General features: G+C 43.4%; 2 protein-coding genes and 1 long non-coding RNA gene across 4 annotated transcripts in view; 2 read left to right on the top strand and 1 right to left on the bottom strand.

Annotated features, from left to right (window-relative positions):
* Window positions 1-1317: 1317 nt before the first annotated feature.
* On the top strand, window positions 1318-11656 carry LOC140901214 (tubulin alpha-8 chain). Of its 2 annotated transcripts, none has more exons than XM_073319639.1 (5): window positions 1318-1445; window positions 6887-7109; window positions 9078-9226; window positions 9774-10454; window positions 11339-11656. In XM_073319639.1, exons 1-5 carry the CDS (start codon window positions 1437-1439, stop codon window positions 11630-11632), a joined length of 1356 nt encoding a protein of 451 aa, XP_073175740.1. In that variant the 5' UTR covers window positions 1318-1436; the 3' UTR covers window positions 11633-11656. The 2 variants fall into 2 exon arrangements, with proteins under 2 accessions (XP_073175740.1, XP_073175750.1); XM_073319649.1 differs by lacking the exon at window positions 1318-1445 and adding an exon at window positions 1909-1981.
* Window positions 4699-22452, bottom strand: LOC140901220 (uncharacterized). The gene is made up of 4 exons (XR_012155792.1): window positions 22350-22452; window positions 15472-15674; window positions 12019-12523; window positions 4699-4955 (listed from the first exon to the last, which is right to left on the bottom strand). It is a non-coding gene; the product is annotated as an uncharacterized lncRNA (long non-coding RNA).
* A 144-nt stretch (window positions 22453-22596) lies between these two features.
* The window catches only part of USP18 (ubiquitin specific peptidase 18), a 28053-nt gene continuing 24313 nt past the window's right edge, over window positions 22597-26336 (top strand). Inside the window, exons 1-2 of the mRNA XM_073319626.1 lie at window positions 22597-22723; window positions 23867-23926. Coding sequence (XP_073175727.1) covers window positions 23887-23926 — 40 coding nt within the window. The 5' untranslated portion in view covers window positions 22597-22723; window positions 23867-23886. The remainder of the gene's footprint in view (window positions 22724-23866; window positions 23927-26336) is intronic.

The following is a 26336-nucleotide window of genomic DNA, read 5'->3' as shown; positions in this document are numbered from 1 at the left end:
TCCTGTCAGAGTGGTTAAGCACTGGAATAAATTGCCTAGGGAGGTTGTGGAATCTCCATCATTGGGGATTTTTAAGAGCAGGTAGGACAAACACCTGCAGGGATGGTCTAGAGATAATACTTAATCCTGCCATGAGTGCAGGGGACTGGACTAGATGACCTCTCAAGGTCCCTTCCAGTCCTATGATTCTATAACACATTTAGTTACAGACATCCAGACAATTAGTTTTCCTGAACAATGTGACATCAAGTAAACTCTTATCCCAACACATATTAAGGTTAAGTAAGAACAAAGATAGCAATCACAGGAAATAGGCGAAGACAAAAACATTATCATTTCACTAGCTTTCATGCATTTAAAGCAATTGTAATTACTGGGCACATGCCAAGTACAGGTAATGTGATAACATCCCCTTTTGTTCTGTTCTAACAAGTGACTTGGTACATTTAACACTTCCTTGAGGGTGTGACCTTAGCTGGCTAGCTGTCAGCGCCACAGCAAGTTAGATCTAGAATTCTTGAGACCAACCGAGCTGCATTGGAACAAGAACACCAGAACTAACTATTCTTCAGCCATTGCACTAAAGCCTTATTGTTTGCTGGAAAAACATGGGAATCAAGTAGCTTTAGAAAAACTGATAGAAAGAAAATCTCATATGGAATTCTTCCTTTGTAAAAACATTTATTGAACCAAAGATATAACTCTCCATAGTCAAACCAGGGGAAGGAGACTTGGACACTTACGTAGAGTTCCAAAATGTAGACTGTATGTACCAGAAACAAAAGGAAATTGATCAAAACAGATATGAAATCCCCTCAAATATCTAAAAAAAATATGAGTGGAATTGAAGGAAGATATAGTTAGATGCTGGGTGCCAACACAGGCTCAATAATTTACTAACCAGTATTGGGTGAAGGTAGTATACTCTTAACCTAAAGTTTAGGAATTATGTATTTAAATGGTTATTGTTTAAATGTCATGTTAAATGTAAACGGTATGGTTCTAAAGAAAGGAGGGAATGTAGAGTCTTCCGATCCTAAGGAGTTAACTGTGTTGTACTGCTTGTAACCTGAGCTCTGACACTGACAGGTGTCCTCTTTCCTATGCTCAGCCTGGAATAGAAACAGCAGACAGTAAAGCAGTAACTGGAAGCAAGACAAGTATCTTTGTATATCTGCCCATCCAGCCACTCCTTTGCTATAAACACTGCAATGAGAAGTGATTTCTCTCTCTCTCTGTTTGGGCAGATCAGTTGGACTGTGGCCCTCATGTTGCACGGCACTGCTGATGTTCCAGCTGCCTGCATATCCAGAGAGAAGCAGTAAAAGTAAATCAGAACATGAGAGGAGAGGCAGATGGGAGAAAGGACAGAAGGGAAGCCATAGAAAGGACTGGGCGACAGCTAAGACCACTCTGTGGTATAGCACTCTTAAAAAATGGTAAATGTATGTATTCTCTCTCTCTCTCTTTCTTGCTCTATTTTTCTGTCCCTCTCTTTCCCATTCATTTGTTCTCTCACACTTTTTTGTTCTCAGGCACTGGAGGGTAGGAATGATTGTCATATGCATGTAGCGGTTATTTGTGAGGGAATATTGAATTTGGATTGTAATTGAATACTGTGGTGTAGGGTTTGAATTATTAGAGTGTGTTTGTGTGTGGAATATGGGCTGATTCTGTGTACACTCAGATGTAGTGTATATGTAGGGATTTGTAGTGAAAGAATATGGTTACCAGGCGTAGGGATGGATTTTGTGTGTGTATGTGTTAGTAAGGAGCTGGTGATGTAATAGCGCAGAGGTGGGAGGATTGTGACCTACTCCCTGCCCTGCACTGTGACACTGAAGGATAGTAGCAGGTGTTTGGTGCATGGCCCAGGCCCTTCCTGCCTATCAGCTCAGAGTGATAAAACAGCAGAGAGAGCAGTATCAAAGGCTGTTACCGCTGACTGAGACGGGAAGCAAACACCACTGGCGACAGCATGGTAAGGAGGGGACTGTGGGAACTCCACACTCATCAAGGGAACGGGAGGATTCTGGGGGTGGGAAGAGTCAGGGAGATCTGCCCTATTGTGAAGCTTGATGAGGGGCGGAGAATTCAGATTGCTTTCTGCTTCAGTGTCTGGATTCGAGGTGGGGAGAGTGGGGGTGAGACCAGAGACGGACTTGGTCAGGACTTCCTTGTGCTACACTGGATGGGCAGGGTGATCCTGGCCCCACCCTTGCAATATGGCACCCTTTTTACTGCTGGGTGAGTGCTACATCTGGACATTTTATTCTGCTCCATCCCTTAAGAGGCAGATTGAAACCCTTAAGCCTTGGAACTTGCCCTAATATGGTGCACCTCCCTCTGCTGTAGAAGGGCAAGTAGAAGAAGAGGAAATCTGAGGATGGATGAACCCTTCCTATTCAATCCCTTTTCCTTACAAAAAGCCATGCTGGCAGACTAGGAAGACAAAAAGACTAGGAAATCCAGATAACATGAAAATGACCATAACAAATAAAATGTTGGCTTCATTCATCTTCTGTGTATATGGACACAAACACTACTTTTTCCACAATCCATCACAAAGGCAATACAACCAGACTAAAAATACAGAAATTTACACCTGATTAGTCCATAGAGCTGGCATTTGGACTCTACAGTCTTAAAATATGTGAGCATTCCCACGTCACCGTGGGTCCAAGGCAACTTCAACACCACAGCTCCAGTTATGGCATCAGACCTCTGGTGATCATCAATGGTTTGTGTCACAGAACACTGACCTCACTAAGTAAAGGGGGAGCATGTGAGGTTCAGAATGCGTCAGATACAGACTGGGAAAAACAGACTGAGGCAAATTCAGCTTCAGTGGAACTCCAGTTAAATCAGTGGAAGTACAATGAAGATTTTAATTTGCTTCTGTACCTCTTAACTATTCAGTGGCTTCTGCGTATGATCCTATGTCTTTTTTTTTAGTAGCATAGAGTGGTTCTCATATTGAACAGTATGAGATTTGTTAGTTGCATATCATTTGTAGAGTCCTCTAAACTCAAAAGAAATCATTTTAGAAAAATACTTAACAAAATGCTTATTTTTGTGCGTGTTTTTAATTAACTTAGACCCCCCCACCCAACTACGATTTTCATCCCTCTAGACTTGTAGGTGTTTGAATGTTCCTTTTTAAATGGGAAATAAACAAGGCATTTAATCATTGGGAGTTTCTTGAAAATTCATTAAAATCTCTCAGGGCTTCTTATAAATTCACCTGCAAATCCCACCTCATCTTGCATACCAATCTACATCTGGAAGATGGTTTTATTTTGGTCCTGAGAATTTTATTATTCTCCACTGGTACAGAGCTATGCTCTGGAGACCACTCCCACCACACATGGATACACACACGTGCAGGCGCCTCATCTACTTAGGTGGACCTAATCTTACAGTTGGGCTTGCTGCAGCAAGTACATCTCAGAAATAACAGTACAGATACAGCTAGAGGATTTAAATCTACCTCAGTACAGTTAAGACCTACACCAGATTGTTCTCCACATGACTGCAAACATGACAGGGTCTGATTTTTATCAAAGAACAGTGTGGATAGAAGGCCAGATCCAAAACCTACTGAAGTCAATAAGAGTCTTTCCACTGACTTGGGCTTTGTATCAGATCCACAGTTAGTAAGAGCAAATGTGAGCCCCAGACTCTTAGAGAACAGATTTGAAATATTAGTTGAGAACAGGGTCAGGATTTAAATATCCTATTGGGATCAGTTTACAATGCTAGGGACTCTGAGGAAGTACTATGCTCTTCATTGTTCAAGCTATACTGACCTATTTTAAAGCAGTTTACTTTCAAAAACCCTGGTTTCAAATCTCCTGTTTTTATTGACATTTTTGTCCTTGCATGTTAGAACATTTCTAAACTGTAGCTGGTCTGAGGTAGAACTGGGATTGGTGCAGATCACCTCTGACACCGGGAAGTCATCAGAGCAGGCTGGCTGAGACAAGGAGCTGAGATATTCAAAGGAAAATGGACAGGATTTCAAATCAGAGGGACTGAAAACTCTGAATAGTGGGGAAGGGAGCAGATCTGTGGTCTCTATCAGTCATAAATTAAGCCATGAAACTACTAAGTCTCTCGGAGCAATCTCCCAGGTGTGTGAGTCTGTGAAGAAATGGAAAGGTTTAGAAGGTTGACTCACCTGTAGCTTCTTGAGAAGAGTGGCTCTGTGGTGGGTTTGCTGCTTTGTCTCAGAAAGGTTCCAGAGGGTTATGCTGGACAGGCTTTTAAATGTGGTTCTGGTCTGCAAGTTGCTCTGTAATAACCATATTAAGGGCTCAGCATGCTTTTTGTCTCTTTTGATTCAACAACATAATTGCTCAGTTTACAAGGAAAACTGTTTTTCTAACTCACAGCCCTGTAAACTCTCACTGGGATCCGACAGACAAGCTAGGGTCTTTCTTTACGGTGCAATATCACCAGTAATTAAAATTCTCCAGGTCAAAATACACCTCCAGTGACACCTAAATATCCCCAGATTATACCTTCAACTACCCCAATGTCTGTCCAACCCCATCATCTTCAAATAAAACCCTCAGAAACACTCGTGCAACTCCATGGAAGATAACATGGCTGTAAGGTGCTCCTGACAGCAGAATTTGGCCTGGGGAATCTATTACATATGATGGCACTTGTGAAAGATTGTCAGACGTGTGGGTGAGTTTATGGCTTGGGGGTGGCATCTCTTATACGTATACTGAACAAATTTGATATGGAGACCACTGAGGGACATTAATCATGTATTCTCACAATGCAATTTTGGGAGTCACTTTTCAGTCTTCCTTTGCACTTCTGGGTTCAACTGAGGGTGATCGTGATGACTTCTGAAATGCAGTTCTCTTCTGAAAAAAATCTTCAGTTGGGTTTCACAGATGTAACAGAGATCTCAGCTTGTGAAGACTGCTTCACAGATGTCACTGGAGAAATATTTAGTAATTAAGTATTTAAGTATTCTGTTAGTAAAAATATCTTTTGACTTGTAAACTGAACAAATTTGACCGGAATCAGTGAGACAACAAAGACGGAGTCATATAATGTTATGTTTCCAAAGTTATTTCAGAACAGAACTGCACTTAACAGCCCTGAATGATCTAGAACTGCTTCCTTTTATTAGAAAGACTGCCTCCCACCTTACCCCATGTCATGGCAATTGAGACTGGCTCAGAAGTGTTTGCTACATGAACTTGTGTTTGCACATATTATATCTAAGGCTGTGAGTTTGTCACAGAGGTCACGGATTCCGTGACTTTCTAGAACCTCCGTGACTTCTGCAGCAGCTGGTGCAGCTGGCTGGGGGCCACCTGTGCAACTCAGACAGCCCTGGGCCAGCCGCACCGCCCGCTGCTGGGGCAGTCTCAGTGGGCCACCGCCCTCCTGCCCCCCCAGCAGCGGCAGCAGGGATTTGGGTGAGTGTGGGAGGTGGCTCAGGGCTGGGGCGCAAGAGGGGGTGAGGGCTTTGGGCAGTGTTTACCTTAGGAGGCCCCCCAAAAGCAGCGACATGTCCACCCCTCAGCTCCTAGCTCCATGTGCTACCTCTGCCTGCAGGCACTGCCCCCCGCAGCTCCCATTGGCCACGGTTCCCGGCCAATGGGAGCCGCAAAGCTGGCACTTATGGGGTGGGAGCAGCGTGAGGAGGTAGGAGCTGAGGGAGGGATATGTTGCTGCTTCGGGGGAGCAGCAAGGAGCCGGGTAGGGAGCCTGCCAGTCCTGGCAAACCCCTCCCTCCAGCACCCATGGAGGTCCCGGACCAGCCCCCACAAAAGCACCAGTGGCACACCCCAGGCTGTTCCCCCCCTGCAAGATTTAGTCAGGGGTATATAGTACAAGTCATAGATTGGTCACAGGCCATGAATTTTTGTTTACTGCCTGTGACCTGTCCATGACTTCTACTAAAAATATTTGTGACTAAAATGTAGCCTTAATTCTATCCAATAGCAGTGCTTTCCCAGATGGACCTTTGAAATATGTACTCCTGTGCAGACTACTGGGCAAGAAATATTTGTTTTGTTTAGCATGTAATCACTATTTTATTTTTTGTTTTACTGTTCTCTAATTAAAGTGTCTGTCTGCTATTGTAATAACTATGTTCATAATTAAATATTTAAGCACATGTTCTCAATATGATGTGATGATGCCAATTGATGAGCCATATCTAAACATGCAGGGTATAAATCCATGGGTATCTAGGAATGCTCAGGAACATTTGTTTCACATTTGGAGAGTCACAACTCTTTTCTTGATGTCAGTTCTTCTCAGTCTCCAGCCCAGCCTGCCATAAGAGGGTTAAGGGATCAGAAGACACTGCACTCCTCTTGAGTTACATATGGCTGGAAAATGCCACACTGCTGTGTCAGGTTGCAGCTAGGAATAAAAATAAATGGATCTAGCACATGCTCCTCAGCTGGAATTTATCATAGTCTGGATAGGAGCAAGATAGCACGTGGTGTACATGCATGTATTTTTACGTTTGTATGTGTATACATGTACATGAGGGCAGGTATCTGGTGTGCACAGGCATAAGTGCATGCCTGCACATTTCCAGTTTTCTTTGTGCTTTGCTGTTTATTTCCTTGCATAGCTCTGTGGCAAAACACTTTCATCTTCGTATTTGCAATCAACATTTGCAACTTTTACTGCAGACAGAGAACAGTGGCTAAGACGCAGTTCTATGGGCCCTTGCATACGCTGCTTCTTGTTGTATATATGGTGTTAGGGATACAAACCAACTCAGGTGGAGGTTGATTTCAGAGATCTGAATAACAATGTACCAGGCACTAATAACTGTTAAGAAGGAGGAGAAGAAATGATGTTCTTTGGTTCTCCTGACCTTTCCTCCCTCTCTCTACAGCGTGAGTGCATCTCCATTCATGTTGGCCAGGCTGGAGTTCAGATTGGCAATGCATGCTGGGAACTCTTCTGTCTGGAGCATGGCATTCAGCCAGATGGCACCTTCAAGAATCAGCCCAACGAAGTCAACAACGATGACTCCTTTAATACATTTTTCAGTGAAACAGCCACAGAAAAGCATGTGCCACGTGCTGTCATGGTGGACTTGGAACCGACTGTAGTAGGTCGGTATAGAATTAACATTGGAAAATGGAGAAGCGCCTTTTGTGTGTCAGTGTTGTGTTTCTCTAGTCCCCAGTGTATCACGGGAACAACTCCATCTTTGTATCTTGGTCTAACCACTAGGATGGGATAAAATTAGTCAACCTAAGACTTTTAGTGTCAGATTCTATTCATGACAGGTTTCAGAGTAACAGCCGTGTTAGTCTGTATTCACAAAAAGAAAAGGAGTACTTGTGGCACCTTAGAGACTAACCAATTTATCTGAGCATAAGCTTTCGTGAGCTACAGCTCACTTCATCCGATGAAGTGAGCTGTAGCTCACGAAAGCTTATGCTCAGATAAATTGGTCACTAAGAAAAGGAGTACTTGTGGCACCTTAGAGACTAACCAGTTTATTTGAGCATATGCTCAAAAAGCTTATGCTCAAATATATTGGTTAGTCTCTAAGGTGCCACAAGTACTCCTTTTCTTTTTGCGAATACAGACTAACACGGCTGCTACTCTGAAACCTGTTAGTCTCCAAGGTGCCACAAGTACTCAGATTCTATTCATGACTCCATTATCTCAGTAGGGAGAAGACACCTACAGGATAGTTAGGGTAGAAACTTCAGCTAGACTAAACTTTGATAATGATGCTGCTATCTTTCAACATCCTGGATCAATAAGGTGCCATGCTTAAATAGCTATCTGCTTAGTTTTGCATCTGCTCTTCGTAAAAGAGTGTCTAAGTCTCTGATTTTGTTTATGATATTTTCCATTGCTGTCTAGGTGTTGCTTTCCTCCTACTCAGATCCAAGACAGGAGAATGAAGGGGTGGGTTTCCTCAGAATTTCCCACCCATTTTTAGGGGGGAAACCATCATTTTACTCCTGCAAATCTCCCTCTTTTCTGATGGCTTGTCCTCAGAACAGACAGGTGATTTCTTCCCTGGCTGGGTACAACTTCCATGTTTGACTCTGGATTTCATTACTCAGGCTCCTTTATTTGGCAATACAGCAAAGCTATGCTGAGTTGATCAGACTTAAGCATCGGGGGGTGAGTTTAGGGCCTACCATACATCCAAAGTCACACAGGCCAATGGTTCTCAACCAGGGGTATGCCTATGGGGTACACAAAGGTCTTCTAGGGCATAAGTTAACCCTTCTAAATATTTGCCTAGTTTTACAACAGGCTACATAAAGCGCTAGCGAAAATTTCATACAGACAGACTTGTTATACTGCTCTATATACACTATACATTGAAATGTAAGTACAATATTTATACTCCAATTAATTTATTTTATAATTATATGGTAAAAATGAGAAAATAAGCATTTTTCAGTAAGTGTGCTCTGACACTTTTGTATTTTACGTCTGATTTTGTAAGCAAGTAATTTTTAAGTGAGGTGAAACTTGGGGGTAACGAGACAAATCAGACTCCTGAAAGGGGTATGCTAGTCTGGAAAGGCTGAAAGCCACTGATGCAGATCACCTCTTCCTTTACATATTACATTTCATTTGCTATACATGAAATCACACAGTTTTGAATTGGATTGGTTACTCTGCAGGAACCAAAACCTGTAGAGCATGCTCGGTCCTTGTGCTGTTCACCTGGAACCTGATCTTTACTTTCCAAGTTTATCTTGTCCATAGTCCCTAGCATCACGGTGTTGTTGCTTCTCTTGGCAAGCAGAGACATCCTGACTCCAGCAAACTGTTTGTCAAGCCCCTATTTACAACTTAACCTTCCATTCACCTTCCCACTTATGCCCATTAAGAAATGAGCCAAGTTACTTATGTCAAGCCAGACTTACTCTTTCTACCAGTGTCCTGAAACAGAAGAAGACTCAAGTTTGTTTCTAACCCTCAGGTCTTCCTTGCCTCACATCATACAACACAGCCAGTTAGCAACCCTCTGAGTGTTCAACAGAACTCATCTACACTGGAGTGTGTCCATTCCAGGCCTCTTATAGTTTCTCTTTCTTGGACAGATGAAGTGCGGGCCGGTGCTTACCGGCAGCTTTTCCATCCAGAACAGCTGATCACTGGAAAGGAGGATGCAGCTAATAACTATGCTCGTGGTCACTACACCATTGGTAAAGAAAGCATTGATCTGGTGCTTGATCGTATCCGTAAGCTGGTAAGTGCCAGTACTTTTGAAATAGGACTTGAGGTTGTTGTGAAAGAAGGGGAACAGATAGCTCCTTTTGCTTCCGATAGTGTACTTTGTTCAGAGCTGAGACCGTCAGATCCATGGGGATTCCATTGTTGGTCCAAGTGAGAAAAGGGTCTGTTGGTCTCTCAGTCAGACAGATGCTCTTGAAAGGTGGTTCTTGGGATTAAAACCTTTAACTTTATTGTGGTAATAGTAACCCAAGACTGATATATCTTGGTGCGAGAGGAGTTAGTTAAATATCTGTTCACTTTCTGTTTTAGTAAACCTAGATTCTAGAGGTATGAATTTCACCAAGATAAACTCCATAGACAGAGTCTGATTTATATTTCATTGATTGGGCTGCTGAAGGACAGCATAGGAGAGAGCGTTAACAAGTCTTTTCCCAGGAAGACCTGGTCTGATCTCTGTGCTGTGTTTTGGATACACACGTCCCAGCATCAATCTCAGGATGCACTCATGGAAGTCTCAGAGATTTAGACTGATTCCTTTTGTTCTCTGTTTGGCTTTTTAGACTGATGCCTGTTCTGGGCTACAGGGATTCCTGATTTTCCACAGCTTTGGTGGGGGCACTGGCTCTGGCTTCACCTCCTTGTTGATGGAACGCCTCTCCCTGGATTATGGCAAGAAGTCCAAACTGGAGTTTGCCATCTACCCAGCCCCTCAAGTCTCCACTGCCGTAGTGGAGCCGTACAACTCCATCCTGACCACCCATACCACCCTGGAGCATTCAGATTGCGCCTTCATGGTGGACAACGAGGCCATCTATGACATCTGCCGTCGCAACTTGGACATTGAGCGCCCCACTTACACCAACCTTAACCGTCTCATCAGCCAGATAGTCTCATCAATCACTGCCTCTCTGCGCTTCGATGGTGCCCTCAATGTGGATCTGACAGAGTTTCAGACCAACCTGGTGCCCTACCCTCGCATCCACTTCCCCCTGATGACATATGCACCCATTATCTCCTCCGAGAGAGCCTACCACGAACAGCTGTCAGTGGCAGAAATCACCAGTTCCTGCTTTGAACCCAACAACCAGATGGTGAAGTGTGATCCACGTCATGGAAAATACATGGCCTGCTGCATGCTGTACCGTGGTGACGTGGTCCCCAAAGATGTCAACGTAGCTATTGCTGCCATCAAGACCAAGAGAACTATCCAGTTTGTGGACTGGTGTCCAACAGGCTTCAAGGTGAGAGGGACAAAGACACACTGGTACTGTATGTTAAGGGACATTGCCAAGTAGTCCAACCCAAATTGTGATTTCAATTCTTGTTCATTTTCCATTTCTAAGAAAAGGGAATAGTTAGAAGTGTGTGTATATAATCTTCAGTTAGTCCTTTGGAGAATGGACATGGCCTGTTTACACATGTCCTATTTACATATCCTACTTACACAGCCTCTTAAGCAGTCACATAGCTGGCAGTCTGGAAAAAGTCCAGATGGGGAGACTATAAATGTTTAATTAAAAGCAAAAACTCAGAGATAGATAGTACTCATATTTCATTTACCAGATTTTTTTTTTGAGAAACTCCAGTTTCACCAGTCATCACACAAGTGTTTATACTCTCCCTGCTGGCTAGACAGCAGCATGGACAGACCTAGTTTCCAGAGCAATGCTGACAACAGCAATAATAAAAAAAAAAATCTATTTTTCTCATACGTATTAATGGGCTCTAAACTTGAAGATCTGTAGATGGAAAATACTTACTGTATTAGTTCATGTGGAATAGCTATGGGCTCAGTAAGCAGCAGCAGTTAAGAAAAGCAAGTAAGATGCTGGTTTGCATTAAAAAGGGAGAAAAAACAACACGGATGATTTTAATGAGATTTGGTTGAACGCCTTCATTTGGGGTCCAGTCTCCATTTTTGGTTGCTCTCCCTTGTTCTCATGTGCTATAGCTGAGAATGGGTTAGTCCAGAAAAAGGCGACATGGATGACATTTTCCATTAGGGTAATTTCAATACTGTGGTTGAGATCCCCATCCCGTGTCTTCTCAACCCATTTATTTTATTTTTGTTGTCTCTCTTGATCTCTCTTATCTCTTTCTCCTCCATCTTTAATCTTATTTCCAGGTTGGCATCAATTATCAGCCTCCTACTGTAGTTCCTGGGGGAGACCTGGCCCAAGTGCAACGTGCCGTCTGCATGCTAAGCAACACCACAGCCATCGCTGAGGCCTGGGCCAGGCTGGACCACAAGTTTGATCTGATGTATGCCAAGAGGGCATTTGTGCACTGGTATGTTGGTGAAGGCATGGAGGAAGGGGAGTTTGCAGAGGCCCGAGAGGACTTGGCTGCACTGGAGAAGGACTATGAGGAAGTGGGAACTGACTCATTTGAAGAAGAAAATGATGGGGAGGAATTTTAAAATACACGTTGTTATTCAATAGCATTGAATTGTCTCTGTGTCTCTTTACTGCATGTGTCTGCATTCCTGTCTGGTACCTTCTCCATGTGTGTAATATATAGAGAATGAAGATCAGAAGGGCCCTTGAAACACAAGAAAGCTAACATGTTTAGTATGACCACCTAATCCTAATTATGCATGATCCTCACTCAATACAAGGGAGTGTGACAAGCATTAGATTCTCTGCCAGTCCACCTTGAGAGAATTTTCTTTTCCAATCCCAAATGTAATTAGCAATTTAACCCTCTGCATACAAGCTAAAGTCACCATAACTGAGCATCTAATTCCAGTTTTACAAGCCTTCATAGGGCCACGGGAAAATAGCATAGACCTCACATTTGACCTACCTCTACCTTTTGCTCCTGGGGATATCAGGGAATAATGTAAGTGGATAACTGAGTCCTCCTTTGCTCTGTGGGACATGCTGTCTCATCAATCTCCACCTGAGGGATTCAAATGGGACATGTCTGTTCTTTTGTCCTGTGAAACATCCATTTCTGATATATGTGTGGAATTTCCTTAGAAATGTTACAGCAATAGGAAACTTTGCGCATATTTTTAGTAAAAGTTTGTACTTCCTTGTGAAAGCAAGAATCAGTTGTTGCTGGGTACAAAAATCTCTAATAAAACTGCAGCAGACAAAAGGGGATTTTTTTCCCCCTTCATGTTTATGTGAAATTGCTGAAAAGAGAACATTTCCTGGCTGATGTAAAACTTTTCCCACCATCTCTGGTCTGCCCATGGTCCTTGCTCCACATGAAGAGCTCCTTCTCTCCAAGTGAGATCCTTGCTGCATCTAGAAGTCCTCTGTTCTGTTTGTGGCATCCTTGATCTTGTGGAGGATGGTTATATCTGAAAGTGGGTTTGCAACACAGGCATTAAGTGTACACCTAAAGATACTTTACAGTGGTGCATACAGATCACAATTTATCTGATTCACAATATGCCAGGCAGTGCCAGTAATTCCTGCCAAGGAAACCTCCTTTGCATACCTTTGTCTAGCACTGTAGACATGGAGGCACAGCTTGGGTGAGTAGAGAGCAATGTAGGGCATGTACTCGGGTACATACACACACCTTTCAGGCGTGTCTGTACTCTGCTCACCTAAGCCAGGCTTTATGTCTACACTATGGCAGGTTTCAGAGTAACAGCCGTGTTAGTCTGTATTCGCAAAAAGAAAAGGAGTACTTGTGGCACCTTAGAGACTAACCAATTTATTTGAGCATAAGCTTTCGTGAGCTACAGCTCACTTCATCGGATGCATAAAGTGGAAAATACAGTGAGGATGTTTTTATACACACAGACCATGCAAAAATGGGTGTTTATCACTACAAAAAGTTTTCTTTCCCCCCACCCCACTCTCCTGCTGGTAATAGCTTATCTAAAGTGATAATTCTCCTTACAATGTGTATGATAATCAAGGTGGGCCATTTCCAGCACAAATCCAGGGTTTAACAATAATGTCTGAGGAACGGGGGGGGAATAAACAAGGGGAAATAGGTTACTTTTTATAATGACTCAACCACTCCCAGTCTCTATTCAAGCCTAAGTTAATTGTATCCAATTTGCAAATTAATTCCAATTCAGCAGTCTCTCGTTGGAGTCTGTTTCTGAAGTTTTTCTGTTGTAATATCGCAACTTTCATGTCTGTAATCGCATGATGAGAGAGATTGAAGTGTTCTCCGACTGGTTTATGAATGCTATAATTCTTGACATCTGATTTGTGTCCATTTATTCTTTTATGTAGAGACTGTCCAATTTGACCAATGTACATGGCAAAGGGGCATTGCTGGCACATGATGGCATATATCACATTGGTGGATGTGCAGGTGAACGAGCCTCTGATAGTGTGGCTGATGTTATTAGGCTCTGTGATGGTGTCCCCTGAATAGATATGTGGGCACAGTTGGCAACGGGCTTTGTTGCAAGGATAGGTTCCTGGGTTAGTGGTTCTGTTGTGTGGTATGTGGTTGTTGGTGAGTATTTGCTTCAGGTTGGGGGGCTGTCTGTAGGCAAGGACTGGCCTGTCTCCCAAGATTTGAGAGAGTGATGGATCGTCCTTCAGGAGAGGTTGTAGATCTTTGATAATGTGTTGGAGGGGTTTTAGTTGGGGGCTGAAGGAGACGGCTAGTGGCGTTCTGTTATTTTCTTTGTTAGGCCTGTCCTGTAGTAGGTGACTTCTGGGTACTCTTCTGGCTCTGTCAATCTGTTTCTTCACTTCAGCAGGTGGGTATTGTAGTTGTAAGAATGCTTGATAGAGATCTCGTAGGTGTTTGTCTCTGTCTGAGGGGTTGGAGCAAATGCGGTTGCATCGTAGAGGACAATGGATCGTGTGGTGTGGTCTGGATGAAAGCTGGAGGCATGTAGGTAGGAATAGCGGTCAGGAGGTTTCCGGTATAGGGTGGTGTTTATGTGACCATTGTTTATTAGCACTGTAGTGTCCAGGAAGTGGATCTCTTGTGTGGACTGGTCCAGGCTGAGGTTGATGATGGGATGGAAACTCTTGAAATCATGGTGGAATTCCTCAAGGGCTTCTTTTCCATGGGTCCAGATGATGAAGATGTCATCAATATAGCGCAAGTAGAGTAGGGGCGTTAGGGGAGCTGAGGAAGCATTGTTCTAAATCAGCCATAAAAATGTTGGCATACTGTGGGGCCATGCGGGTACCCATAGCAGTGCCACTGATTTGAAGGTATACATTGTCCCCAAATGTGAAATAGTTATAGGTGAGGACAAAGTCACAAAGTTCAGCCACCAGGTTAGCCGTGACATTATCAGGGATAGTGTTCCTGACGGCTTGTAGTCCATCTTTGTGTGGAATGTTGGTGTAGAGGGCTTCTACATCCATAGTGGCCAGGATGGTGTTTTCAGGAAGATCACCGATGGATTGTAGTTTCCTCAGGAAGTCAGTGGTGTCTCGAAGGTAGCTGGGAGTGCTGGTAGCGTAGGGCCTGAGGAGGGAGTCTACATAGCCAGATAATCCTGCTGTCAGGGTGCCAATGCCTGAGATGATGGGGCGCCCAGGATTTCCAGGTTTATGGATCTTGGGTAGTAGATAGAATATCCCAGGTCGGGGTTCCAGGGGTGTGTCTGTGTGGATTTGATCTTGTGCTTTTTCAGGGAGTTTCTTGAGGCGATGGTGTAGTTTCTTTTGGTAACCCTCAGTGGGATCAGAGGGTAATGGCTTGTAGAAAGTGGTGTTGGAGAGCTGCTGGAGATAGAGACTGCTTGAATAGAGACTGGGAGTGGTTGAGTCATTATAAAAAGTAACCTTCCCCCCTCCCCATGTTAGGAGGGCTACCCAACTACATACTCTACGTGCCGCCGAAAGAAGTGTGCAGCATAGATGTAGACATAGAGTAGTACCTTACTCTGCAAGAAGAACTAATGATTTCAACAGGACTACTAGTGGATTAAGATACTTTTCAATGTAAAGGTATCAGAATCTGTCCCTGAATGAGGCAAACCCTGACTGAACTAGTCATAGAAGAGAAAGGAGGGGCAAGAGTTAAAACAAATAAAAATGTGCCAAATTACATAGAAAGCTAGTCACATAAGTTCTCATATTTATAAGTAGAAGTGGAGGTAGGTCCAGAGGGGAGTAGTAGACAGCACAAGAAGGATTCTAGCATATTAGCATAGTGGAATATAGCTCCAGGCTATAGAGAACAGCTTGAAAAACAAAGGTACAACACCAAGTTTACCAATTTTGAGGCCTAGTCTACACTACCGGGGTAAGTCGACCTAAGTTATGCTACTCCAGGTACATGAATAACGTAGCTGGAGTTGACGTAACTTACGTTGACTTACTGTGGTGTCCACACCATGCTGCGTCAATGGGGAGATGCTCTCCTGTCGATTTGCCTTACTCCTCTTGTTCCGGTGGAGTACTGGAGAGCGCTCTTCACCTGTTAAATCGACCCCAACTGCATCTATCACAGCAGCGACGATCCCCAGTAAGTGTAGACATGGCCTGAGTAATTGCTGCACTTATAAGTCATTTCTAAAAAAGTGACAAAATAACATTTTACAGAAATAGAGAGAGAGAGAGAGAAAAAAAATCCCAGAACAGATAAGCCATACAACAGAATATAGGAACTACCATTCCATATCAGACCAACAGTCCATCTAATCTAGGAGGAGCCTGTTTCTGACTGGCCAGTAACAAGTGCTTGAGATCACTGAGTGGGCTTCCCTGACTCAGCTATAGTTCCCTCAGCTGGGCTCCACTTCTGGCAAGGGCCTGGGGGGTTATCTCCCTGGGATCATGTATGCTACCTTCAATTTAGCTACCAATTAACCTTGTTCTACCTTTCTCAGATGATCCACTGGGTTGGGTGCAAGTACAACCTCTGGACTTTCCCGGACTCCTTAGTTGGGCTTTCTCTGGTGGGGTGTGTTTGGTTTCCCTCAGTATGAGCAGCCTGTGGGGTAGCTGTTCCTCTCAAGAAACTGAAAGGGCAGCTCCTGCAGCTGTTCTCCCTTCTCTCAGGCAGAACATCCCTACGGAAAAATCCTATAGAAGCTAATAGGAGACAGGAACCTTATAGCACTGGATCTAAACCACTGCTTGGTACAGAACTCCAGCACAGTTCTAGCCCTAATTTGCAGCCCCAGGAAGAGACAGGAGCTGTCACCTGTGGCTCAAAAGGCATGGCCTTCTGCTCACACCTGGAGGAGCCATTGCTGAAACCTGTGCCCATCTGCTGTCCCTCTGAAGCTCCAGGAAGTTCTCCATTACCACTGCTGCTGCTTCCACTGAAGGGACTTGGCAGCTAGGCAACTGCATCCCTGCTAACAGAATCCTGTAACAGGAGAAGAATTCTATACAACTCTGTCAGAAGGAATGCAGTTGCCTAGCAGCTGGCTCTCTACAGTGGAGGCAGCAAAAGTGATGGTGGCAGTGGAGAACTCGTCAATCCCTTTCAAAACCCCATAAATACTTCCATCTTTCTTATGTCTTCACTTAAATACTGATATGAGGATTTACATATATACTAGCTTTCGAAAATTTAGGCCGAAATTACTTGGCCAATGTCACAGAGGAAATCTTTTCTAGGAATAAAATCTATGTCTCCTGTTTCGTAGGTATGTACTGTGCCTAATCCACTACTAGAGCATTTTTTCTTCTACCTATAGTACATAACAAAGATATTTCCTAATATAGGAAAACAGCCTTGCCCATTATTCATGATTAACATATACATCAAGTATTTTTTTCTCCACATGTCTAATATGAGCAATTTAAAAGACTATTTCCCACTGAAGTACAAAACAAGCAAAAAAAGTAATCTGACTCCTCAACTGCATTTCCAGGCAGCTTGACGCTCTCATTCAGCTGTTGCATCAACATATAGTGTTATGTAGCTGCTATGGCACTGTGACAGATTACACTCCTGTCTCCATACCTTACCCTACACACTATTGTAATAATCTTTGTACAAAGTATGCCTTGTGAGGTCTCATTTGAAAACTTATAATTTGCGGATCAGTATTGTCTTGGTAACATATATGTGGCAACATTGTATGTGAAGTTATAAGATTCTCCTATATGGTGTTATTAACACACGTTCCAAACCCCACTGACCTGTCCAAACAGAAGCTGGCAAATAAGTCTGTCCTAAACAAAGGAATGTGTGTGCTGCTTAATTTGCGTTTAAGAAGTAAACAAAGTCATCAGGCAGGGAAGGAAACAAAGAAACCATCCTTCCACATAGACTCTTTGTCTCGTAGTGCCCAGCAAGAAATGTTTTTCAAGAGAGGAACTGAAACTATAAAAAGGAGGGAAACACCCTGAGGCACCCCCTCCCCGCCTATCACGTTCACTGCACCTGAAGCACAAAGGAATCATTTGTTGGACTCCGGGAGAGGGATTCCTGACACAGAGGGTTTGATCAGTAGGACTGCTGAAAACATGTAGTGAGAGACTTTGCTTGCATCTGATATAGTTTGTTAAGTATTAGTAAACATCTTATATTTATTTTTCTTGTAACCATTTCTGATTTTTGTGGCTCATTTCTTGTACTCACATAAAATCTCTCTTTGTAGTTAATAAATTTATTTTATCTAATCCAGTGTGTTTCAATTGAAGTGTCTGAATAACTATTTGAGATAATAAAATGCATATTAGTCCCTTCAAGGAATAACAGACTTAAATTATTTTGTACTGTCTAGGAGGGGGCTGGGAAGTACAGAACATACAGTTCTGGGGGAAAATCAGGGACTGCGGTTGTGTTGAGGTTACCCTTCAGTATAACCAAGGCTGGTGAGAGCCGGAGTGTAACCCAAGTGCGACTGGCAGGCTGCAGTTACAGACAGACACTCAGAGTTTGACTTGCGTGCTGGAAGTCTGTTTCTGAGTAGCCCAGGGAGAAACTCCTTCAGCAAAGCATTGTAAGGCACCCAAAGTTGCAAGGTAGGTGTGACACAGCTGCTCATCAGTTTGGATTGTACCCTGGTATATCACAAGCACATCCTGCCAGTTTCCAAGTGGGTTTCTATAGCTGAACTTGAACTAGATGGTGTGAATTAACCTTTGAGTTCTCACAAAAGACTGCTTGATGGCTTGTCTGCTTCAAATGCTTTCTAAATTATCTAGGGTCATTTTAGTTGCTCTGGTTCTACACATTCTGTCCTCACTGACAGATTCAGAGACTGAGGTGAGCAGTGGAGGATAAAGAAAAATAAAGATGCATTTCCTTGTCTGGAGGTCTTCTTACTTCCACTAGAGTTAGCAGCTGCCTGACTCCTGTGGTCTATAATCTCACACCTAAGTAGATATTTTAATAATCATGACACTGGAAAGAGAATTGCCTTGAAATGGAAGGCATTTTCAATACAGATCTTGCAAAAAGATTCTAATCCTAAAACTTCCACAATTTCCATACTATTAGGACATCATCACTTAAACATTCTGTACTGCCTGTGAGTACTATTAGGATACAGCCATAGCGCTCTCTCATTCTAAAACATACTTATATGGATACTACATTGCAAAATGTATTGCTAAACTGTAACAACTAATTGGGAATGATTTCACTTTGTAAACGAGTGTAACCCCTTTGGGGTTTAGAGAGAATGGCCCCTTTAAATCTTTTTCTTGAGGGTGGGAGGGGGAGCAGTGAGAGAAAGGAGGAAAACTCCAGGATGCGTGGCTCTGGAGCTCCAAAGAGAGAAAGGCTGCAGCCCACAGGCCATCACAAAGTGAAGCAGCGGAGAACCTGCCTGTAGACTGGGAGGGACAGAGCGGCCGACCGGGACATGCCAGGACGAGCACCGTGCCAGGGAGGAATTGCCTGAGAAGGACAGGCTGGAGCTCGACCCAGTATCACTGCTGCCCAGAGCTGCATGGGGCTGTGAGTACTGGGGCTTGTGACTCTGCATTGGGAATAAGGAGGGAGGCTGCTAGCTAGTTAAGTTGGGAGGTGGTCGCTCTGTGTGGCTTTGCAGAGAGCAGCAGAAGAGGGCCCCGGAGGGGTTTGATGGGGAAAGTTCACTGGTGCCGAAGATGACCACAAGCACCCAAAACTCACCACTGGACTGGAACTTTGCTCAGGAGTCCTGCTCAGTATCTGCCCTTTCAGACTGGGCTACCATTGGGCCTGTGGGGCCTTGTGTTGAATGTAACCCTGTTTTACTGCTCCCCCTATATTTCCCCTTGTTTTTCTCCTCTCATCCCTCCATAAATAAATATTTCCCTTTCTTATATCCATTGTACTTTTCCGGTGCGTGTGTGTGTTCACTCTGGGGGCTTTGGAACAGGTGCATTCCTGTGCCCACTTTCTCTTGGCCAGAGCTGCTTGCAGAGCAGACTCCATCTTGGCTACGAGGGCACTAAAGTTACACGGGCTATCACAATCCTTGCAAAAGTTTCTTTTTGAAAGGGCAGTAAAAGACAGTACGTCATAACACCTCATCTAATGAGTTCCTACTTCAAGATAGTACAGGACTGTTAATTCAGTACCTCCCAGCACTGAAACAGTAGCTCTAGGACTAGCCCACTGAGGTACTTATTAAAGGATTGAACTAGCTGGGGGCGGGGGAAAGGAAAGAGATCTTTTACAGAATTTAACCCCCCCACTCAATTTATGGGTCCTTTCAGACCTTGGTAGAAAGCCTAATCATTTCCCTAATGTGGAGGATAGGTCTGTGACATTCTATACCTTGGGAGAATGTCCTGTAACCCCCATATTCCTAATTTTCATATAATCGCGATCTTACATATAAAGCATGCCTTGTAAGGTAACAGGGGAAAGGTTATGATTTGCTGAAAGTCATTTCTCTACCCATATATGTGTATCATTAATGCATATGAAGTTATGAGACTTGTGTTGTACGGCTGTCATTAAAACATGCTGTAAACTGGGGAATCAGCCAGATATTAGCTCTGCAGAGGCAACAGCAAGGAAAGTAACCAACACCTGGATGGGGTATCAATCAACCCGTCAACAACCATTGTTCAGCAAGGGAGCTACAATGCAATGGATCATCTGCATGAGGCCACACCAGGGGAATTGATCAGCCTCACCTGGAGACTCAGAGCTTGTCTAACTTGCTGGCTCAGGGGTGTGAAAAATCACCCCATTGAGTGCAGCAAGTTTGAGCACTTTAAAGTGCTAGTGTGGACAGGTTCTGAGCACTGGGAGTCATACTCCCAGCGCTCCGAGCTATTTCTCTCATGGAGGTGGATTACCAGGAGCACTGGGAGAGCTCTCTCTTAGCACTCACGCATGACCACACTCACACTTCAAAGCACTGCTGTGGGCGCACTCCCGCGGCAGCACTTTGAAGTTTCTAGTGTAGAGGTAGCCTCAACAATGCCCCCCAACATGCCTAGACTTGTGTTCCCCAAGCACATGGGACTGAGGTTATAAAACAGACACAGTGGCTATATGCAGGGCCTTTTCTCCTTCACCTCCCTACAGTGAAAGCAACAAAGACACGAAGAAGACTAAAGACTCCAACAGAGGAGACTGGCCCAGATTTAAGGGACAAATCTGTATATTAAGGACTGCAATATCCAGTGGGGTGAGAAAAACTGCTTAATCTAGATGTTGCCCACTCTAATAGGGTTGAGAGTTTAGTCTGTGTGCTTATATTTCATTTTTTTTTTTCGGTAAAAAAAAACTGACTTTTTGCCTATCATTTAATATCACTTAAAAATCTCTTTTTGTAGTCAGTAAATTTGTTTTACTGTTTATCTTTATAAGTGAGTTTGTATGAAGTGTGTGGCAAATCTGCTCAGATTTTGCAAAGGCTGGTGTATATCCACTTTCCATTGATGAAGTGGTGAACCAATTAATAAATCTGCATTGCTTGTCTTGAGCAGTGCAAGATGGTATATTCCTGAGGTACAGTGCTGGGAACTGGGGGGGGGGGGGATTTGGCTCTGGTGCCTCTCTGTGTGATTCATGAGTGGCTCTGGGAGCATTCATGCAAGAAAGCTGGGTGTGGGGCTCCACACGCAGCTGCGCTGAGTGATAACAGTGCCTGGAGGGGCTTGCTGCTGGTCACTAGCAAAGCACTATAAGACAGCCCATGCTGGAGAGAGATAAGGGAGTCCAGTGGTCCCACAGTCCCAGGCTGCACCCTGGTGATCCGGTCACAAGGTCCACCAATGGCTATTAGCCAAGATGGTCAGGGACGCAACCCCATGCTCCGGGTGTCCCTAAATTCCAGCTGCAGAAGCTGGGAATGGACAATGGGATGGATCTTCAAAACTGTCCTGTTCTGTTCAGTCCCTCTGAAGCATCTGGCCATGGTCATAAGACAGGATAGTGGGCTAGATGGACCATTGGTCAGACCCTGTATGGCCGTTCTTATTGATTGAAATGTCTACAGCAACCGCTTCTTTGACAGAATTTGTTGTTGGAAGACTTGCAGTCTTGTTAGAGCAAATCCAGTGAGGGGATGGATTAGCAGGCAGAGGGCAGATGAGGTAAGTGAAAGATCAATTTTTTCACTTATCTGTCACTTCTCTCAGATAAAAAAATTAAACCAACCACCAAACAATGCTGATTGAGAAAGCAAGTCTCAAAAGCAGAAGACAGTTTAAAGAATGCAGACAAATATCACTGGATGGAGACGTCCCTACCCCTACCCTACCCTCAAACTGTGGATGGAGGAGAAGGTTGTGAAAGGATATCCTCAGAGGAGCAGAATTGCCGCACAGGAATCACGCCTTCTCTAGGAAGCACCTTTTCCAATCTAAAACGTCAGGGAAATTTATCACAGACCCCTTTGACAACACCCTCCTCCCAGTAATCCATCTTCCTGGAGCAGGCCACTTTTCAACCCCTAACCTTCTTGGAGCAGCCACCTTTTAAAAAAAAAAAAAAAAAAAAAAAAAAAAGAAAGCTTGCCAGACAGAAGGATTCCTCTTTCCCCCACAGATGGCAGGCACCCTGTCCCCTTCCCATACCACTGGGTGAGAGTCTGCGGCGTGAGACAGCCCTAGAGGTCCCAGAGTGCTGGCGAGACAGGACGGGTGAGGTTCTGTCTCACCCACCTGGTCTCTCCAATTGCCTTGCACTCTTGTTTTTTAATCTAACCGCATTTGAAAGCGGAGGGATTTTCAGTCCCCCCTGACTCTATGCGAGTGCCTCAGCGTAGTTTAGAGGTTTCCCTTTTCTGTATCCCCCCCTTTTGGGCTCCCGCCTCCTTTCCGTCACCCCCGTACCTGTGCTGGGACTCCCCCCCCGACGCAAGGCAGTGCCGCGTGGAACAGCGTTAGCAGCTCGCCTCGGAGCCGACTCGCTGCACCCTGCTAGCTTATGGGCCCTGGCTGCAAAGGGAGGAGCAGCCTCCTCCCGCCCATATAAGACCGCGGCAGCTCTTGAGTTTCACTTTCCATGCTCCTCACCGCGGATCAGTGGGAAATCAAAACTGAACAGAGGGCGGTGCGCAACGCCGCCCCCTGAGGCCGCCGCGGAGAACAGCTCCCAGGCAGAGTCGGGGGGAGCCGCGTTGAGGTCGGAGCTCTGGCGAGCTCGGGGGGCTGAAGAGACGCCGAAAGCAGTCCAGGGGGGGCTCTTCTTTCTCCCCACAGCTGCGGTAAGTACCTCCCTTTTCACTCATCCTTCATATGATCGATGTTGCTGCATGGCAGGACTTTTGTTTCTAGCGGCAATTTCTGGAGAAAAAGCATGGCTCACACGGAGGGTGACCAGATGTCCCGATTTTATAGGCTTTTTCTTATATAGGCACCTATTACCTCCCACCCCCGTCCCGATTTTTTACACTGGCTGTCTGGTCACCCTACTCACACGGGGTGAAGCCTTCATCTCTAGGTGGTCAGCTCACGTCTAGTCCAGGTCAATAGAAATGGGCATAACTTGGTGGCAGTCTCAGAATAAAGACCAAGCACTTAAGGGTATGGAAACCTAGTTACCGTCTCATCGCTGTAAGTGTTCTCTCCGAGTCAGGGCTTAGGCACCCTGGCAGGGGAGCCAGCAAAGTTTGTACTGCAGGTGGCTACGTGGATGTTAGGAGCAGCAATCCTGCAGGTTCCATCTCCCCTAAAGTAACTTTATTTAAAAAAAAAAATCTTCAAATACAAACTACCAAACTGATATGTTAAAGCTTTTCAGGGGACACAGAATTATTAAGATCTATGAGCTATATTTTTGTTTTTACTACAGCACTGGGATGAATTACTTTGTACTGAGCAGAAAAGTTCTCTTTCAAATTCCCATATCGTTCTGTGACCATTATAAAAGTAGAATTTTCAGCAGGCTCTTAATGAAGTTTCACTTGAGCCACAAACATTTTTGCCCTAGCAAACCGGGGTTCCCACTGAACCCAGAAAAGAATCTTTTTGTGGGGAACTGAGATGGGTCAAGGATACTAGGAAAGATATTGAAAAAGTCTGTCACATAGATGCTGGAATTAGGGATGCTGCAGGTTGGTTCAATGGCTCCCAGCACCCCCACTATACAAATTGTTTCAGCGCACTTGTCGTTCTTCACCAAATCAGATTAGGAGATGTCTCTTATGAAATTAAGAGACTAGCCTATTAAATGCAACCCCCCACAAAACTATATGCAACATTATGGCTTCACTTTCTTTTGAACTAGAGAAAGAGAAATCTGTAAATCATACAGAAGAACAATAAAACATTCCATATAGTGCAGCATAAACATTAAACAAACCTAACACAATGATTCACTGAAGTTGATAATGTTCTCTCTTTTACAGATGAAACACAGAAAAGTGAAATGACTTGTCCAAGATCACAGCCAATAAGTGACAACTGTGGTTAGAACTTTTGTATTCCTAACTCCTAGACCCGAGTTCAGTTCTTAAATCTTGCTGCTTCTCTCACTGGACAATGGCAAATATATTTTTTCCCCTCAAATGCATGGTTATATTTTGGTGTTGACAGAATTGTCATTTTCACTTAATAGTTTTTAAGGTCTATGTAAAAATTAAGATGGATCTGAGAAATCTTGTGCCCTTTATCCATTTATGATTTAGAAAGAAAATAAGTAGCTCACGTTTCAGTGTTGTGACTATCACATCTTTAAAAAGTTTCTAATTTGACTCAGTTAGGCACAGTTAGCCTGAAAAACAGCACATTTTGAAAGGAGACATTTAGCAACATTTGTGTTAAACCATTTCTCCACCTCTTATAAAGCAGAACCAGGATTTCCTGTATTTAGGAAGGTAAAAGGTACTATAGAAATTCTGAGGTTTCCTTGTATGAACATTGAAGACAAAATGTGAATATCAGATCACTGGTATTTAGATGAATATGATTCTCAGGGCTAGGGTGACCAGTTGTCCAGTTTTTAAAGGGACAGTCCCTTTTTTTTTTTTTAAAGGGATAGTCCCACCCCCTGTCCCGTTTTCTCAGTTGTTTTCTGGTCACCCTGCTCAGGGCAAATGTAAATTTAACTCACATTTAGTGCAATGTTTGTGAAATATTAACGAGGCATATGTGACTATTAAATTTCCCCTTAAAAATGTAGGCAGATTTATTCAGATGGATATTGCTAACACATTGTTTACATGAATATGCATACTATATGAACATTATCAATTGCTAAAAGCCTGGTCAAAATGATCCCTTTGAACCTCAGTTTGAAAAGCTATTGAAGCCAGTAAAACTTATTGCGATTTGGAAATGAAACTCTACACTGATTCATAGATTCCAAGGCCTAAAGGGACCATTGTGATCATCTAGTCTGATGCCCTGTACAACATAGGCCATAGAACTTGCCCCAAATAATTCCTAGATGATATCGCCTAGAAAAACATCTAATCTTGATTTAAAAATGGTTACTGATGAAGAATCCATTACAACCCTTGGTAAATTGTTTCAGTGGTTAATTACTCTCACTATTAAAAGTATATGCTTTATTTCCAGCATGAATTTGTCTGGCTTCAGTTTCTAGCCATTGGATCGTGTTCTGCTAATCTCCGATAGATTGAAGAGCCCATTATTTGTTCCCCATGTAGGCTATAATCAAGTCATCCCTTAACTGTCTCTTTGTTAAGCTAATAGATTCAAGGAGCTGAATCTATTCACTATAAAATATGTTTTCTAATCCTTTAATCATTCTTGTGGCTCTTCTCTGAACCCTCTCCGACTCTAATTTATAAACTTCCTTCTTGAACTGTGGTCACCAGAACTGGATATAGTACTCAAATAACAGAACGCAGAACAAAGCCCCCCCCCCCCATTTGAAAGTATCTTCTTTCCTTTTGGTCAGGTGCCAACAAGGTTAATTGAACTGATTAACCCCTTACAGGTAAGGAGGGATATTAAGCTGTATGTTTATGACAAAGGCGAAAAACCCCCAAGGCCTCTGCCAATCTGCCCTGGAGATTGAAAATTCCTTCCCGACCCCAAATATGGCGATCAGCTAAACCCTGAGCATGTGGGCAAGACTCACTAGCCAGACACCCAGGAAAGAATTCTCTGTAGTAACTCAGATCCCACCCCATCTAACATCCCATCACAGGCCACTGGGCATATCTACTGCCAATAGTTGAAGATCAATTAATTGCCAAAATTAGGCTATCCCATCTTATCATCTGCTTCATAAACTTATCAAGCTTAGTCTTGAAGCCAGATATGTCTTTTGCCCCCACTGCTTCCCTTGGAAGGCTGTTCCAGAGCTTCACTCCTCTTATGGTTAGAAAAATGAAGGTGAAGATGACAGTTAGCTGCGTAAGCCAGTATTTTAAGTTTCTCATGTTGACTTGGCTGACATAGGAGATTTAATTTTTTTTTTTTTAATTTTCATTTAACTATTTTAGTTAAAAACAAACCTGATTTTAAAAAACTTGAATGTTTAACTAAGTTCAAAAATTCATATGCTTGTTTTGTTAAAATATTATATGTTTGCTGTTGAAGAAAAAAATCCAGAATACATAACAATGTTATTTTAGTTAAATAAAACAATTTAAAATGTTTGTCTGGTGATGTTCTCCTCCTAATACAGCATGGCACGAAAATCCTCCAAATAGTAATGATTAGCCTGCTGAATTGGAGATAGTTCACCTCCCAATGACTTCATAAATATTTGCTTCAATTACCTTTGGTAAATGAAATAACCAAACATGCATTCATTTTCTGATATAGCTGTAAAACTAATCTGAAAAGTTTTCAGAATAAATCACTTAAAAAATGTATAGTGTGTACCTTCTAAAAATGAAACCT

This window comes from Lepidochelys kempii, chromosome 1, assembly GCF_965140265.1.
Source record: "Lepidochelys kempii isolate rLepKem1 chromosome 1, rLepKem1.hap2, whole genome shotgun sequence".
Taxonomy (NCBI): domain Eukaryota; kingdom Metazoa; phylum Chordata; order Testudines; family Cheloniidae; genus Lepidochelys; species Lepidochelys kempii.
This window is presented reverse-complemented; position numbering and strand designations above follow the sequence as displayed.

Coding starts and splice junctions, on each gene's coding strand:
- LOC140901214 (XM_073319639.1), top strand. Junction 7,110..9,077: donor CTTGGAACCGACTGTAGTAG/GTCGGTATAGAA, acceptor TTTCTTGGACAG/ATGAAGTGCGGGCCGGTGCT. Junction 10,455..11,338: donor GGTGTCCAACAGGCTTCAAG/GTGAGAGGGACA, acceptor TCTTATTTCCAG/GTTGGCATCAATTATCAGCC.